The 17,615-nt window shown below is 44.1% G+C and overlaps 1 protein-coding gene across 1 annotated transcript in view; it reads left to right on the plus strand.

Moving 5' to 3' along the window:
• ME3 (malic enzyme 3) overlaps positions 1-17,615 on the plus strand; it is a 176,920-nt gene that overhangs the window by 80,194 nt on the left and 79,111 nt on the right. The window contains exons 2-3 of the mRNA XM_006258999.4: positions 1,916-2,049; positions 3,674-3,823. Coding sequence (XP_006259061.4) covers positions 1,916-2,049; positions 3,674-3,823 — 284 coding nt within the window. The remainder of the gene's footprint in view (positions 1-1,915; positions 2,050-3,673; positions 3,824-17,615) is intronic.

Here is a 17,615-nt window from a genome sequence, read left to right on the forward strand (position 1 = left end):
AGCAGGGGACAGACCCAGGTCCCTGGCCCCATAGCCCTGGCCCATAGCTGGGGGTCCCCTTTGGCGGAGCGGGGGGGGAGGGCAGGAGTCTGCGGAGGGGAGTGAGGCGCGTCAGCAGGGCCGGGGGGCTGTGGGTCAGGAGTGAGGGGCACCAGCAGGGCTGCGGGGCTATGGCTTGGGAGTGAGGGGCCTGGACCTGCGTTCTGCGAGCTAAGGGGGTAGTGGAGCTCTGATTTTCCATGATAAAAAACCTAAAATTAAATACTGAAATGTATAGGAATTTAGAATTTATTTTATTATAGTGATTGAGGCACTGGTAAGCTTCCAAATTGTTTTAAAATTGTAAATATATCAAGAAAACATTGTGTTCAACTGACACCTATATGTATATAATGGCCTTTCATTTTAATCTTGGATTTTGGAGGGTTTTATCAGAGAATTTCTGAATTTTTATCAGTAAATTTGTGATTTTTTTATCAGGGAAAACCAGGATCCCTGCAGATCACATAACCTCGTTGTACCTCAGTTTTCCTCTTAGCTATACCCTCAGTAGCTATTTATTTCTGGGTAATCCTTTGTGATCTCTGGATGAAACCTGCTACATAATAGCTACAGAGCTTTAACTGATATATAAGTGAGGCAGTGGTATTTTTGCAAGTCTTTTTTTCTTGCTTATTTAAAAGGAGATGATCCAGCAACACTCTAATTTCTTACTTTGTATTTCTAGCTGTTCATTAAGGTCTAAATCAATTGGTTTGTAATTGGTAAAACTGGTAAAATTTTCACAGGGGTTTAAACTCTTCAGGCATTTCTGAACATGTTTTCCTATTTCCAGATGTATAATCTGGCATCAAGATAGCATCAATTCTCAGCTGATCAAAGACTAAGATTTTCTCCCTGTGTTTTGGAACACATGCCCCATTACAGTTCAAAAGGCAGAGTCCAAGGGTAACATATTGTTAAACATCTGGAACTCCAGCTATGCTATACAAATGAATTAAATATGTTGAGATGTCCATATGTAAAGGACAAGAATTGTCCTGTCAGAGTGGAGAGATGGTCTATGTAGTGCGGGGATCCTATATTCAGCTATGACCAGTGTCTCAGTTACTTCAAAGGAATGTGCCAAACCTATACCCCTGTGGGGAACTCACTTGAGGGAACTCCCTTATTATGGCTACTGTTCTCATTTGTACATCTTCACCTTTTGAGTTTCAAAGAGTTGTTGGGTGTAGCCGTGTTGGTCTAAGGACATAGGCGGGCAAGGTTCCTTGGGTAGATGGGATATAGTTTCATAGTTTCATAGATGTTAGGGGCTGAAAGGGACCTCACAGATCATCAGGTCCAGCCCCCCTGCACTAGGAGAGGGAAGATCAGGTGACCCCAGCAAGGTAGGCATCAAGACGCTTTTTGAAGATCACCAGGGTGGGTACCTGTATCACTTCTTTGGGGAGCCTTTTCCAAACCTTCGGCACTCAACTTGTAAAGAAGTTTTCCTTATGTCTAACCTGAAGCGATTTTCAATCAGTTTGTGCCCATTATACCTTGTCCTCCCCTGATGATAGATGCTCCCCCAGGCCCTGATATCTTTTATATTAGATCAACTGTGTAACTGGAAAAAAGTTCTTTGCAAGGTCTAATAAAAGGTATCACATCTACCCAAAGAACCTTGCCTGCCTTTTAGTTTCAAATGTACTTAACTTCATGCAGAATCACCTTTAGCTGATACTTTCCTTTTAATTCTGAAGCTGCTTCAGTGTCATAAAAGATATTTTTACAGGTCCTTCATACAGTATATTAGCAAAAACAGGTTTCTCTGGAATTTGCTCTGAAGAGGGGTCACTATTGCTGCTTTTGGACTGAGAGCAGACTGTATTTCCTGCTGTTTGAATGTGCCTTGGCCTTTTCTCCCTAGGGGATGGCCTTTACACTTGAAGAGAGGCTACAGCTTGGGATTCATGGTCTGCTTCCTCCCTGCTTCTTGAGCCAAGATGTTCAAGTTCTCCGTGTCATGAAAACCTATGAGACCAAATCCAGTGATCTAGATAAGTATGTCCACAAGTATTTATTTGTTTGTTCTCTCTCTTTTTTTTTGACTGTGGAGATGTGAGAATCCTTCTGTTTTAAACTGTACATGTGCAGGGCCAGTCCTTCAGGATCACTCTTCCTCTAGCCATGACCAAGAATATTAGCCAACCCTTTGCCATCAGTGCCTCTCCTATCTTGCCCATTCCACTCCATGTCTCCCAAGGCGCTGGTGGTATTGTTTGTAAGAGCCTTCAGTATAGATCAGGATCTTATTGTGCAAGGTGCCTGTGCAAATGCAGAACAGAAAGACGGTAATTGCCTTACTAAGCTGGGATATGGCATTATGCACAACATGCTCACTTATGGAGTGGATGTGCTGCACCACATGTACCCATCAGTGTATTGAGTGGAGTGCCTGATGGCAGAGCAAAAAGAACCTGCCAAATAATAGACATTTTTTTAAATCATATAGAGTAGTGAGAGAGTGTTTCCAGCCAATCATCCCCTTTAATATTGTTCATAAGTGTGATGGCAGGGAGAAATGTTAAATGTGTCTTTTCCCTGGTGTTTGAGTGTTTTGCTTCTCCATTGCTGTCAACTGTGGCTGGCCTGAGGGCTAAAAAAACGTGCTCTGTTTTCCCAAATCGCAATGATGTTTTCCCTCATAGTCTGAGGTGTCCCTTTTGTTGTACATAGCATGCTGCAGACTGGTGTGCATCTGTGAAACACAGTACTTTTATCCACAAGATACCTGATGCAGAACTTAGTCCTGAGCACATTGCAGCATATATCATTAAGCTTACACATATTTCTGGCATAAGAGGGTCATTTTTAGTTTAGTCTTCTACCTCAGTCCATCACTTTTTCTGCTTGAAATTTGACAAATTCATTCTTAGTCAAGGAAACAATTTCAAGAAAAAAGGGAAATACATTTGTATCATTTTTAAAATGCCTTCAGTTAACTCTAATATCAGAAAATTCTATATCGTATGAAAAATGGCACTTCTTTTCTTGTCTATAATTTGTCATTATTTTTAGCACCAGCCCTGAAGACTAACAAATTCTTTCAGACTTTTCCTAAAGGGGTTGGTGGATTTGGAGTGATGGGTGGGAAACTGGGGAGTTGTGTGGGAAACGTCATTTATGGATAAATTGGTAATCTTGAAGGTAGATTAGAACATTTCAAGAAAATAATCAATTGACATGTGCACATTTCCATAAAATATGAATAGCTCATAGACCAGCTGATATATTTAAATAAATTGTCTTTGGCCTTCACCCATGCCATCAACACCGTAGTTTTCTCCATCTTATTAGAGTTGTTTCTGTTGTAATTGTATAAAACCCTGAAGATACTGCCTGATTCCAAATGTAGTGGGCACATGTAGCTATCATTAAAAACAATAGTACTGTGGATATTCGAGACCTCTAGAAAATCCTACATGGAACTTCTCATCCAAAATCTGTCTGGGTACACTATGGCACTATGCACTGGGCCTGAGTGTCATATGGCATATGCACATGGGAGAAGGTATGAATCTAAATACCATTAGCCTCATGAATTGTGCACAGTTTGGGTGGAATTAACAAAACTTGGGTATACTGACATGTCCATTTCCTTTCTTTTTTAATTCTTCCTTTTAAGATACATTGTCCTTATGACACTACAAGACAGAAACGAGAAGCTTTTTTACCGGGTTCTGACATCAGACATTGAGAGATTCATGCCCATAGTTTATACTCCAACAGTTGGCCTGGCCTGTCAGCAGTATGGCCTGGCTTTCAGAAGACCACGGTGAGTGGACTGAATATTTTTTCACTGTCTTGAATTGGATTTGAATGTTGTTTTTATGCAGCATGAACTTTTCTGTGGGTGGCCTAGAAAAAGTCAAATTTGATCCTGGATCAAAATAAGGGCTATCTAGTAGCTGATTACATGATTGCTGCTCTTTGTGACAGCAGCCCCGTGGACTTGTTACTCTGCCTGCCGATATCTCAAATACATGGTGAGAGTAGGTGAGTAGCTGAGTGGGCTCAGCTCCCTGTTCCCAACTCCTGACCAGCTTTGCAGAAAAGGAGGTGAAGGACTCCTCCGCTGGTGCAGCATGGGTGGCACAGATCGCTTCCCCGTCTCCTCCCAGATGCACAGGGGCAGCAGGGAAGGACCTGCAGTGTGGCTTATAGATTCATAGATTCATAAATGTTAGGGTCGGAAGGGACCTCAATAGATCATCAAGTCCGACCCCCTGCATAGGCAGGAAAGAGTGCTGGGTCTAGATGACCCCAGCTAGATGCTCATCTAACCTCCTCTTGAAGACCCCCAGGGTAGGGGAGAGCACCACCTCCCTTGGGAGCCCGTTCCAGACCTTGGCCACTCGAACTGTGAAGAAGTTCTTCCTAATGTCCAGTCTAAATCTGCTTTCTGCTAGCTTGTAGCCATTATTTCTTGTAACCCCCAGGGGCGCCTTGGTGAATAAAACCTCACCAATTCCCTTCTTTGCCCCCGTGATGAACTTATAGGCAGCCACAAGGTCGCCTCTCAGCCTTCTCTTGCGGAGGCTGAAAAGGTCCAGGTTCACTTGTCTCTCCTCGTAGGGCTTGGCCTGCAGGCCCTTAACCATACGAGTGGCCCTTCTCTGGACCCTCTTCAGGTTATCCGCATCCCTCTTGAAATGCAGTGCCCAGAATTGCACGCAGTACTCCAACTGCGGTCTGACCAGCGCCCGATAGAGGGGAAGTATCACCTCTTTGGATCTATTCGTCATGCATCTGCTGATGCACAATAAAGTGCCATTAGGTTTTCTGATGTCTTCGTCACACTGCCGACTCATGTTCATCTTGGAGTCCACTAGGACTCCAAGATCCCTTTCCGCTTCCATGCCACCCAGCAGGTCATTTCCTAGGCAGTAGGTATGCTGGACATTTTTCCTCCCTAGGTGCAGCACTTTGCATTTCTCCTTGTTGAACTGTATTCTGTTGTTTTCTGCCCACTTGTCCAACCTGTCCAGGTCTGCTTGCAGCTGTTCCCTGCCCTCTGGCGTGTCCACTTCTCCCCATAGCTTTGTGTCATCCGCAAACTTGGACAGAGTACACTTCAGTCCCTCGTCCAAGTCGCTGATGAAGACATTAAAGAGTATCGGTCCTAGGACCGAGCCCTGCAGGACCCCACTGCCCACACCCTTCCAGGTCGACACCGACCCATCCACTACGACTGTCTGGGTGCGACCCTCTAGCCAATTCGCCACCCACCGGACTGTGCAGTCATCCACGTCACAGCCTCTTAACTTGTTCACCAGTATGGGGTGGGATACCATATCGAAGGCCTTCCTGAAGTCTAAGTATACGACATCCACCCCTACTCCTGCATCCAGACGTTTTGTAACCTGGTCATAAAAAGAGACTAGATTAGTCAGGCATGATCTACCTGCTATGAACCCGTGCTGGTTTCCCCTCAGCATAATTTGTCCTGCGGGCTCTTGCAAATGTGAGCCTTGATAATTTTTTCAAAGACTTTGCCAAGGATGGAGGTGAGACTGACTGGCCTATAGTTACCTGGGTCCTCCTTCCTCCCCTTCTTGAAAATGGGGACCACATTGGCCCTTTTCCAGTCCTCTGGGACTTGGCCTGTGCGTCACGAGCGTTCAAATATTCCCGCCAGTGGCTCTGCAATGACATCGGCCAGTGCCTTCAGTACCCTCGGATGGAGCTCATCCGGACCTGCCGACTTAAAGGCATCCAGTTCCTCTAAGTGACTCTGCACCATCTCAGGGTCTACGCATGGCAGTCTGGCGCCTTGCTACTGCCTCTCTACAACCCCAGTGAGAGACTTGTCGTGCCCCTCGCTTAGGAACACTGAGGCAAAGAACTCGTTGAGGAGTTCAGCCTTGTCCCCCCTGTCCATCACCAATTGCTTCTGCCCATTTAGTAGGGGTCCTATTCCCTTAGGAATAAGGGAAAATGTTTTTAAAATAAGCTTCTCCGTGGATCTCCCAGTGTCTTCTGGGGTCTCCCTAGTTGTGCATGCTCCAAAGTGGAAATTTCTGCACTGTGCAGAGCATGTGCACAGACCTCGTAACCAGTCAGAGTTCAAACTCAAGCATTCCTGACTTCTCCCCTCCCTCCTGCACCAATTCCTTGACCACACTGTGTCCATCTATCAGTGATCAGCTGTGTTTGAAGTCTCTACAAAACCAGGTGTTTGGTTTCTCCCTGTTATCTCAGGGAAAGCAGGACTGCCTTCCCCACTCTGGACTCTTTGCCATTGTTGCTGTTGAAGAAGTCTTCTTCCTCTAACTCTTTTAAAACAACCACATTATTTTACCACCACCACGGTAAGAACATCTGTTCTCATAGTCTGCCAGTTCTAATGGAAGGACTCTTGTTAAATTTGGGCAAGGACCTGTTTTGGATTTCCAGCCTCTGCTTTTGCTGGAAAGGGGCAAGTTGTCATGGCCTGAATGCAACTGAGTTCCTGTTTCACTGTTTCTCTGCAGAGGGGCTGTGAGCTGCAGCTGATTTTCAGATTTTACTTTAATAGCAGGGTTTTGTTTCGTTCTTTGTTATTTTTACCAAAATAGCCTTTCTTACAAAAAGACAAATCCAATTCTATCATTTTAAATTATGAGCTTCAACGTTCATATTGTTCTTCTTTTTGTAAAGTTAGATTTGAGAACAGTTGTGTTGCACTAAAGATTTATTCCTTTGGAGCCACTTTATGGAGTGCAGGGGTTGCACTGGCCAGAGATTTGGCACAGTATAGCACACCAGCTCTTCTAAGGGAGAATTAAGATTTAATTGATGGCTAAAAATTAAAATTCTGTGCCTTGCAGCGTCTTTGCCCTGCTTGTATGGCCTGTCTGAATCAGTGTGTGAGAAGAATGAACTGCAGTTTCCATTCTTTTTTTCCTCAGCCTTAATCTATTTCTAATTGATATCAATAGGGTTTTAAAACTTAATGACAACCATTTAAAAGGTCACAATGGTTACATACCTTTCTGTCAATCATTTCAGCGGGAACATAGCACCTAAAACTGGAAGGGACGTCCTGGCCCATCAAGTCCAGTCCCCAGCCATCTGCATCCTAAACCTCAAAGATAAACATTCCTGACGGGATACCCCAATGCCCTTGGGCTTTTCCCGAGCCCTATAAAAAAGCTGGTAACTTTAGGGGGGCCCTCTCAGTGGGACCTCCCCTTTTAGGAGCCCTTAACTAAGCGGGGGGGACTTCCCTCCCCTGTGGGAACCCTCTTTTCCCTGCAATTCACAGCTCCCAGACCTGGAGGGTGGCCCTCGTCCTCTGCGCCAGGCTGCTCTCTTGCCTGCAGTGGGCTTCAGGGGGGTCGCTGTCCCCTGGAACAGGGCTCTGCTACAGAGGGCTTCTGGGGCCTCTGGCTTGGCCCTGTCTGCTGGCTCAGTAGCCCGATCACTGTCTGGCTCTCTGGACTCAACTGTTTGCTTTGGGTCGGAGGCCTGGGCTGCCTCATGCAGCACCAGGCTGGGTCCACTCCCGGACCCTCCATGCAGTGCCTCCAGCACTGAGGTCCCAGGCTTGTTCTGGGGGTTGAGGACCTGAGCCGCCCAAGCGCTCAAAAGATCCTACTCCATGCACCAGCCTGTGCACCGTGTCTCTGGCCACATGCCAGCAGTTGCAGACCCAGCTGCCTCACGCAGCTCCCAGGATCTGGACACCGTGTGCCACCGTGTGCCATGCTGTACACCGAGAGCCTAGCTGCTGGAGCCGTCAGCCGTTCCCCGCTGATGGAAGTCTTCAGGGGCGCTTCTGGGCTACTGCTTCACCCTGCTAAGCAGGTCTCCTCAGCTCTTCTAAGCCCCGCTCTTCTCTCTTCTCTCTCTCCCAGACGTGCTTCCCTCATGCTGGGCACGCAGCTCCTTTTATACGCTCCAGGGCTCCGCCCCTGAAGTCTTCCAGACCTGAGTGTTGCAGTCTTCAATCAGGTCCACCTGGGGGGGGAGGGAACTTCTCTCCCCATCCTCTCAGGAAAGGGGCATGACTGAACTCTGGCTGCCTCCTGATTGGGAGATGAGCTCCACCAATCAAAACAGCGAGATTTCAAGCCTGGGACTCAACCCAAGCTCCACAAGGCAAGCCTGCTACGCATAGGATGCCCCCACCTTGACATAAAGTACGTATACACATGCAGTGAGGCTATACACATGTTGAGGTAATTACTGTGCTCCAGCAGACTCCAGCGTCACATGTATCAGCATCCCCGCATTGTAAAATGACACTGGTGACACTTTAAATAAAGCTCATTCAACAAGCTTTAGCTAAAGCTCCCCCACCATTTTTCAGTGTGGGGACGCTGATACACATGACACTTTTGGAGCCATTCTAATTAAAGCCCCTGCCCCCCCTCCCCCCACTCACGGAGCATGTGTATAAAGACCCACAGTTTCACTTCCCTCATCTCCAAAATTATGTAGTTTCAAGAAAAGGAGCACAGAAGGGACACATGGTCAGGGGCATAGAAAAGCTTCTGTACAATGAAAATTGAAGAGATAAGGACTTTTCAGTTTACAGAAAAGACAAATGTGGGATGATATGATAGAGGTCTAAAAAATAATGAATAGCATGGAGAAAGAAAATAAGGATTTACTATTTACCATCTCACAATACCAGGACTAGGGGAAACACAAGGAAATGATTAGGAACCAAGTTTAAACAAACCAATTCTTTTCACACAGTGCTCAGCTTCTGGAACCTGTTGCCATAAGATGTTAGAAAAACTGATCATTTCAAAAGAGGTTTGAAAGATTCAAAAGAGAAATGGACAGATTCATGCATGGTACATCCATCAAAGGACATTGAACATGATAGGGCCAAAGCCTCCTCCCAAATTAAGATTTCCTGGGTCTCTGAATTCTGGGAGCTCTACAAGAAGAGAGAGAGAGGAGATGGGATCAGTTTGGATCGTCCTTGCCTAAATACTCTTCCCTTTAGCAAGTGCAATTGTGACATTATAGGATAGTGAGCTAGATAGACCTGTGGTCTGACCCAGTAGGGCACTGCTTATGTTCTTAATAAATCCCTTGGCTTTGAGGCAGGATCAAACATACCTAGGCCATCCGTAACAAATAGGAACATTTTACATGTGCTCTGGGGCTGGAGGGGAGAGAGGGAATGCTTTAATTAGAGCGGCTCCAAGAGCCACTCTAATTAAAGCACACACAGCATCTTGTGTATCAGTGTCCCTGTTCTTCACCATGATGGTAGGGGCACTTTAACTAAAGCTCATTCAACGAGCTTTAGTTAAAGTGTAGGGATGCTGATATGCGAGACACAGAGCCTGTCTGACTGGAGCACACCAGTTAGCATGCTCCAGCAGACTCGATTAATCAAGTCTGCTCCAACACACTGTAATGACAGTGTAATTACAGTGTGTTGGAGCAGCCTCCCCGAACATGTACAGGCACGTATATCTAACCTGTTCTTTAAAACTTTCAGTGAAGGGGATCTTACAACTTCTGTTGGTAGCCTAGGCCAATGCTTAATTATCTTTGATATTGCTAGAAAGTTTTTCCTACTTTCTAGCCTAAATCTTCCTTGCTGCAAATGAAGTGGATTATTTGTTAGTTTTATACCACCCCCAGTCAACAATAGCACAATTGATTGCATTCCTCTCCCTATCAGCCTTTTTACAGATTTGAAGACTGTTGTCATGGCCTCCCTCAGTCTTCTCTCTTTTTTTAGACTAAGCAAACAAAGTTCTTCCAACCTCTCCTCACAGGTCATGTTTTCCCAATCACTTCTCATTCTTATTGCTTGCCTCTGGACACACTCCAGTTTGTCTATATTTTTCTGAACAGGCAGTGTCCAAAATTGGGTGGAATGCCCTATTTGCAGTCTCACCAACACTGAGCAGAGAGTTGTCTTTTGAGCACTACATACGTCACTTCTGTTAATACAGCCCAGAATGAAATTAGGGTTTTTTGCAACACCGGTACATTGAGTCTGTTCCTGGTTCTTATGACTTCCAGATCCTTTTTGTCGGTACTGCTTCTTAGCTTTTCCCATCTCTGTGTGCACTGGATTTCTCCTGTCTCTGTATAGCTCTTTGCACTTGTCTTAACTGACCTTCATCTTGTTAGGTTTTTTTAATTAGAATAATCTATAGCTGCCTAGGTCATCCTTTTGTTTTTTCCCTTTTGTTTAAAGATAGGTACAGTACTCTGTGCTTCTCCATTTCTCATGCCCCTGCTCTCATGCTCTCTCACAGATAGTTGCTGATGAGAAGATGCTGCTTTAGTTAGTTCCTCCAGTATTCTAAAGTGAATTTCCTTGGCTGCCACTGATTTGAATACATCTAACTTATTCCTTAATCCATTTTTCCCTAACCTGGCCTGTTCTCCTATCACATTGTAAAACTAATGATGATAGGTCCCCAGTCACATTTTAAAACTTTTTTTCTGAAAGTTAAAGCAAGATGGTATTGAACACTTCCTCCTTCTCCATGCCATCTGTAGGATTTACCTTCCTAATGTATTTCTAGAAAGCAGTCATAACAGCCTGGACTCTTTTTTTGCTAGATTTAACAAATGAAGGTGTTTTAAGGTCACCATTTTCCCTGCTTCATTATGCCTCTTTCATGAACATGGGGAATCAGAAATATGTGCAGTATTCCACGTGAGGATCTTGTCAGTGCCTTGCACAATGACCATTAATATTTCTCCTTCAATGATTGTCCATTCCACTTCATGCATATTCCAGATGAGGTCTAATCAGTGCCTTCTGAAATGATGTTAATGCTTCCATTTCTCTGTTGGAAATGCCCCACCTGATGTATCCTGAAATTGCATTTACTATTTCCATAGACTCATCACATCCATAACTCAGTCAACCTGTGGCTGATGAATACCAGGTCTTTCTACTCTGTTTCTAATTTATGAGCCCCTAACTTAGAGCAGGGGTTCTTGCTCATAGTACCTAAGTGCATAACCTGGTACTTCATTCCACTAAGTTTCATTCCATTTCAATTACTCTAGTCCTCAAAAGCATCAGATTCTTCCTGTATGATATTCAGATCCTTCTCTGTATTGACAGTGTCTGTCAACCCAATGTCTTTCACACTCATTAGTATATCCCTGCTTGTTTGAAACATTCAAGTGCCATTGTCATTATGGAAGTTAAATTGTGGTGGAACCAGACTACTTCCGCAGGCTTTTCCACTATCATCTGGGTATCACAAATTTGATGTGTATTTTGAGACATTGCCATGAATCACAATAATGGTTGCTCTAAGCTACACAAAAAATGCCCTTTTCAGTGGAATACCATTTATTGAATCCTATCAATATAGGAGGTGTAATATCTTGTTTCAGAAATCTTTTATGGTGGGCCAAGATGGAGTTGCCTTGGTACACAACATGTCAGAGGGTGTGGAAGCAGTATTACAAAATACAATCCAAGTTTCACAGGTCATAAGACCTTGAATAAAGGGCCTGATGATGCATGAAACTTCACCAGTTTGGTAGGTCTGTGTTAACACAGTAGTACCCTGATGTTATAGCAGAAGGTTTGGTCAGGCATGGGATTATCTCTCTGACAGAAAGTGATTTTGAGAAGGTTCAGATTTACTAACATTATAATCAATTTGTGAGTGAAATTACTTAGTAGGATCTTAGGTAAGGTTTAGCCTTCCCCCATTTCCTAGATACTATTCTCACAGTTGTGGGACTGCCTGCATCTCTGTCCCTCTTCCCTGGTCTCTCAGTATGCACACTTAGGTGTTAGACCTCATTCCTCTACTCATCCAGTTAAGGGATATGGCTACTCCCTCTACTTGTACACATGGAACTAGGTGTCCTCAGCTAATCTGACTGGGTTTGGGCACCTGAAGTTCAGGACCCTGTGGCCAGACAGCCTTCTTAAATAAAGATATTCAACAGTTAAAAACAAAGATTTTAGAGCAAAAAGATTTTAAAACAACAAACTGTGTGCATACTTGCCTGTTAAATAGAGGTTTGTTGTTTCCTGATGGCCACCTAGGCAGGCCTAAGTACCTCTGACAACTCCCAGCAGGGTCCTGTCTCAGTCTGATTCCCCCATACAACTACTGCTTGTTTCTTTAGAAAGTATCTCGCCAAATCTCCCAGGAATTCATTTGTTCTTCTATGTTTAGTGGACCTTTGCCTGGTAGTCAAAACCCAGCTTTTTAGGTTGCTTGGATAGGAAGCAAAATCAGAAGGTGGCTTCACTCATTTTTCAGGCAGCCCTCTGAATCAGCCACATGCATGTAAACATCCAAAAACCAGGCCAGCTAACAGTATTTATAAATTACTACCATGCAGCTGCATATCTATGTGTGTGTGTGTGTGTGTGTGTGTATATGTATATATGTGTATATATATATACACACACACACACGTGTGTGTATGTATGTATATGTATATGTACCAAGTACTAGCAATACTACACATCATATGTGTGTATATATATAGATATAGATATATATCACAAGCATGGTAACAAGCATGTCAGAAATCTACCTACAAAACCAAACCAAACCACATTTATGTCTGTTACAAAACTGTCCTGCAGCCTTCGTCTTTTCAGGGTTACAGCATGGCTGGATCCCATTTACATAATCAAGACCAAAGCATTTTTTGAGTAGGGTCTCAACATAACTTTGTATCATATCTGAGTTCAATTCCAGCCGTCTTTCCGGTAAATACCTAGTAACGAAGGAGCATCTGTCATTTGTATGTTCTTATTGGTTTCTTACGGGTTCAGACCCTGTGGTTTTTGGAACTTTTCCTGGTGATCTGCAGAATGCAGGATTATGAGAAGTGAGGGAGGGAATCGGAGGGAAGCTAAGGAAGGTGACCCTTGGAAGTGTTACTCTTGGGGAGGTGGAAATTTAATCTTGTAGATTAAAATTAGCAAAACAAATATCACCAGATAAACTAGGTAACTGCTTCTCTTAGCCCTAGCTGCTCAGAGCACATCAGCCCTAGAAAATGATTGAGAGGGTTTGGCCACATTAGGCAAAAGATTTGAATTCCCTTGGAAATGAAAAGGAAGGAAGCCAGCAGATGCTTGGCAGTATTATTCTTATACTAATTCAAACCTTGCTGCTTCAGCTCCTAGACTAACCCTAATGTTGCCCATCATTACTACACAGGGGGTCATTCAACTGGAGCCATTTAGGCTGGTCAGGGAAGGCTAGACTGGACATCTCAAAGTATCAGTCTATTGTAGCCCACATCAGCAACCCCCTTAATGGTTTAACTGTACTGAACTGCTTGACTGACTCCTACTATAATGGTTATTAATTCAGTTTTGATCTAGCGCCATATTTTAAAGTTGGCATAATAGATAAGAATAGAGCCATCCAAAGGAGGACTAAGTAGGTCCTAATTTAACTTGTAGAAAATCTAGTTGACCTAGTGATTAGATGTAAGGAACACAGGATTGAGCATATCTGAGACAGAATTAAATAAAGAAACATTTAATTTTATTAATAAATACACTGTGTCTAAGAATCAGGAAACTGCAGGTTCCTCCAATGCAGTAGAACTGAATACAGTACCAGGTCCTAGCAATACTAGACATCTAATCCTGGTTATACTACTGATCCCTTTTATGACTTTAGGCAGGTTGCCTGGCCTCTCTTTTTCCAGCCCCCCACTATACAGCAGAGTGGGTGATGCACAAGAGTGCTGGTCTCAATTTCCTGGCACTAATTACAGGACATTTGGGTTAGCATTAGCAGATGCTGTACTTCTGACACGTAGCAGTGTGCAATGACTACTGTTCCTGGGATGATGCATAATCCTCAGAACACACCTAAAATGTATAGTGTTTGTGAGCATGTTAAGCACTGCACATTTTGTTACTGATGATAACAATCCCTATTACATATGATTCATATTTAAGTCGAAGTCATACCACTAAAACATGGCATTTCAGTTTGAAATAGACATTCTGATCAATATATTCTGTATATAAAACCGAAGCTTTATCTTCCTCTGAGACATTGAGAACAGTGTTGGAACAGCCCCGTGGCTCTGCATCAGGGGAAAACCATTGGAGTAGCCAGAGTCTGGATCTCGCTCTAAGTTCCTGAAACAATGGGTGTTCCTTAGATACGGTTCTTCAAAACAAGAAGCAATATTTTGAAAGGAACTGGAACCCGAAACATGAAAGCTAATGAGGTTCAGGTATTGCTAAAATTAAAACAAATTAAAAATAAAGACTAATAAGCCTTTTGGCTAATGGGGAGACAATACAACAGGGGGTGAAACAACCCTTAGGACTGTCCTGCTGACAGTCTCTGTGGCCTCCCATGGATGTGTCTGTCACATACCCTACATGACAGCACACAAAACAGGTACATCTTCCTTGTCTAGCTTGCTATTTGCAGAGCTGGAACCAAGCCAAATCAAATACCCATGGGGAAGTTTTGATCCAAGGACAAACATGGTGGCAGGAACCTGTCTTTAGTCATTTCATTCTTCTCATTCCAATAATATTACCCCTATAGAGTAATGCAAGCCAAAAATGAATACCCAGGGGGAAGAGGTGGGTTTTGAGCTGCCCCTGGTTCCCCTGAAATTAGTGCTTTACATCTAGCAATATCAGAGTTTACACCTAGTGATCAATTCCTCATGCTGAGGCACACCTGGATGACTATCATCCCGGCTATCCCAGCCCTTTTTAGAAGCAGCCATGCTCAGCATAACTCATAATGGACACTGCTTAAAGATCAAGGAAATAACCTTCAATTCCTCTCTCCTACTCTAATTTCAACCAATTTGCTCAATATCTTTTAAAGGTTTTCTAGCTAATCAAATCTATTCCACATTCTGAAGATAAAACGTTCCCCACACATCACAGGGGAACATAAGCAAGTTTCTTCTATGCGTTGTATCTATCATAATTATTTTTTCATTAGAGAAATATTCTGTGTTCCTCTTCCCCTTCCCATCTCTTTCTGCCTGCATTCTCTTGAGCAGAAAGTGACCTCACCGACATGAGAAATGTTCATGAGAAACTTCACATTTTCATGGAGTGATATCCCACCCCCCTTAAAGCTGGTGGCAAAAGCCTCCACTGATTTCAAGGAAGCCAAGATTTTCACTTCATAACAGTTGGTGGGAAATTCCCCAACCTATCAAGCAATTCCTGATTATGCAGACTTGAAGGTGCTACTTAAGAAAGATTTTATTGGAAATTGATAGGCCAAGTGCAGGCTATAGGATAGGTGACATATGACAGAGAGAATCTGATCATAAAACCAGAGAGCTAGAAAGGACCTCCTCAGGACCATGTCCATATATGCAGGCATGTGCAGTCTGCTGCAAACCTTTTTGTGGCACCACAGAATCACACCCAGAACATTTAAAGATACCCCGCACTGCAGATTTGCAGTATGATGGCAAAATTTGCTTCCAGGATTTCCTGGTAGAAAAAAAAAAATGCCGAGGGAAAAAAAGCGGCATGATGCATGCTACAATAGCATGCACTGGAACAAACAGAGGCTCAGTCCTCCAGGGAGATGCTCTGGCTGGCAGCCAGAGTGTCACTATTATTTTATTTGTGGCCCAGCTGCTCTAGCATGCCGGGAGCTGGAAGGAGTGGGGAAAGGGCAGTTTTCCCAAGTGGGACAATTTGTCTCTCACCAAAGCGCGCGTGCAGGGGTGTGCACTGCAGCACACAGTAGTGGCAAAAATTTGTGCCATTACTATTTGTGCTTCTGTAAGTGCACACCCCTGCACATCTGGATGTGGCCCAAGAGGTCATTAAGTCCACCCCCCTGCTCAAGGATCATCCCTAACTAAACCATCCCAGTCAAATGCCTCAAGGAAGGAGAGTCCATAACTTCTCTCATAGGTTCATGGGTTGTAAGGCTGGAAGGGGCCTCTGAAGATCATCTCAGTAATGTGTTTCAATGCTCAATCACCCTCAGAGTGAAAAAGTTCTTTCTATCCAACTTATATTTCCCCTGCTGCAATTTAAGGTCATTATTCCAAAGCAGAGGTGTTCTGGACAGGGAGACAGGGAGAGAAGAGGTAGGGAAATGATCAGAGGGAGGATGGCACATGGCATTCATTATGCTAGTAAGGAGCCTGGGCAGAGAAGAGTAGTCAGAGGCGATAGGTAAGAAAACTGAGGGGAGATGCCAAAGGCTGGAGGGACAGGGACCTCCTAGGGAGGAGAAGCAGGGCCGTGTCCAGATGAGCACGGCTATGCAGTGTATGGTGCCCCCAGCCCATCTATGGTGCCACACACCGTATGTTCAGGCATTTCCTGCACTGCTACCTTGCAGCATGGGGAGGAGGGGAGGTTTGACCCTAGGAGATCCCAGGGTCATAAAAACCCACATGGAAAAAAAACAGGGAAGTGCATGTGGCTTTAGCACATGCTGCCCAAAACCGGAGCCTGGCCCACTGGAGCCATGCTGCAGCTTCCAGCCAGGCTCCAAGCTGCAGGAGCGCCACAGCTGCAGCTTCCCTAGCACCCAGGACCCTGGAAAGTACTGCTGTGGCCAGCACAGTTCTGGCCCCAGTCCCCGCTACCCCACCCAGGGTAACTTGCCGCACACCAGTGGGCACATGGCGCAGGCATTCATTCCCCAGGAATGAGTAGCAACGGCACAAGGTGTGCCACTGCTTCTTGTCCCCAGGGAACCAAACATCTGAGCTCATCTGGACACGGCCCAGAAGTGTTAATTTTAGACCTGGCAAGTAGGTGCAAGCTCACATAAGGCATTTACCTGAAGATGAACACTAAGGAGGGTGTATTATTTACATTGGTGCATGGGTGCATAATAAGAAACTACCAGATGAAAGTAAAATGGAATATATAAAGTGATCATCTTGAAAGTCCTTGATGGTGAAGTGTGTTGAGCTGTGGAACAGCCTCCCAAAGGAACTGGTGGGTGTACGCTGTAAGGTTGACCAGTCAGGCCCTCAGAAAGCAAGTGTGTAGAGCACAGTGGCATTAGTCAGGGTGCTAGACATGAAACTCTTAATTGCCCTTTTCCATTTATCATTCCATTGCAGGCGTATTTTTAGCCTTAATGCTGCAGCTTCTAAGGCGTTTGTGGGTTATTTGCAATTTTCAGAGGCACATCTAAACTTCTGCAAGAGGGAGGAGTATGTGTGCAGTCATATACTAAATAATCTTCAGCTCAAACAAGTCCCCTATGTCTTGGATATGTGACTTTTTAAAAACTTAGCCTTGTTGCCTAAAAACTATTGTTATGTGGCTTGCAATAACCATTGCAATTGAAGATGGAGATGGAACAGTTTTCTTAAATGGATCCATCTAGATATGCCTGGATAGGCCAGATTAAATTTATTTTATCTAAAGGAAGATTGTTAATTGCCCTGGTATTGTAAAAATATTATTTTTTCTTTTCTTTTTTTTCATTCTCAGACTTTGTCCTAAGACTTTATTTATTCTTGAAGCTCCCTGCTGTGCACTTTAAAAGTATAGGTGTAGGTCTTGGAGGAATTTTCTCAGCATGGGAAGGAAACACAATCAGACTAGGATAATTTAATTTCCCCAGGCAACCTTGATCTCACCTTCACCTTTGCAACATCAAATAAAATAAGGGGTGTGC

This window comes from Alligator mississippiensis, chromosome 1 (assembly GCF_030867095.1).
Source record: "Alligator mississippiensis isolate rAllMis1 chromosome 1, rAllMis1, whole genome shotgun sequence".
NCBI classification, from domain to species: domain Eukaryota; kingdom Metazoa; phylum Chordata; order Crocodylia; family Alligatoridae; genus Alligator; species Alligator mississippiensis.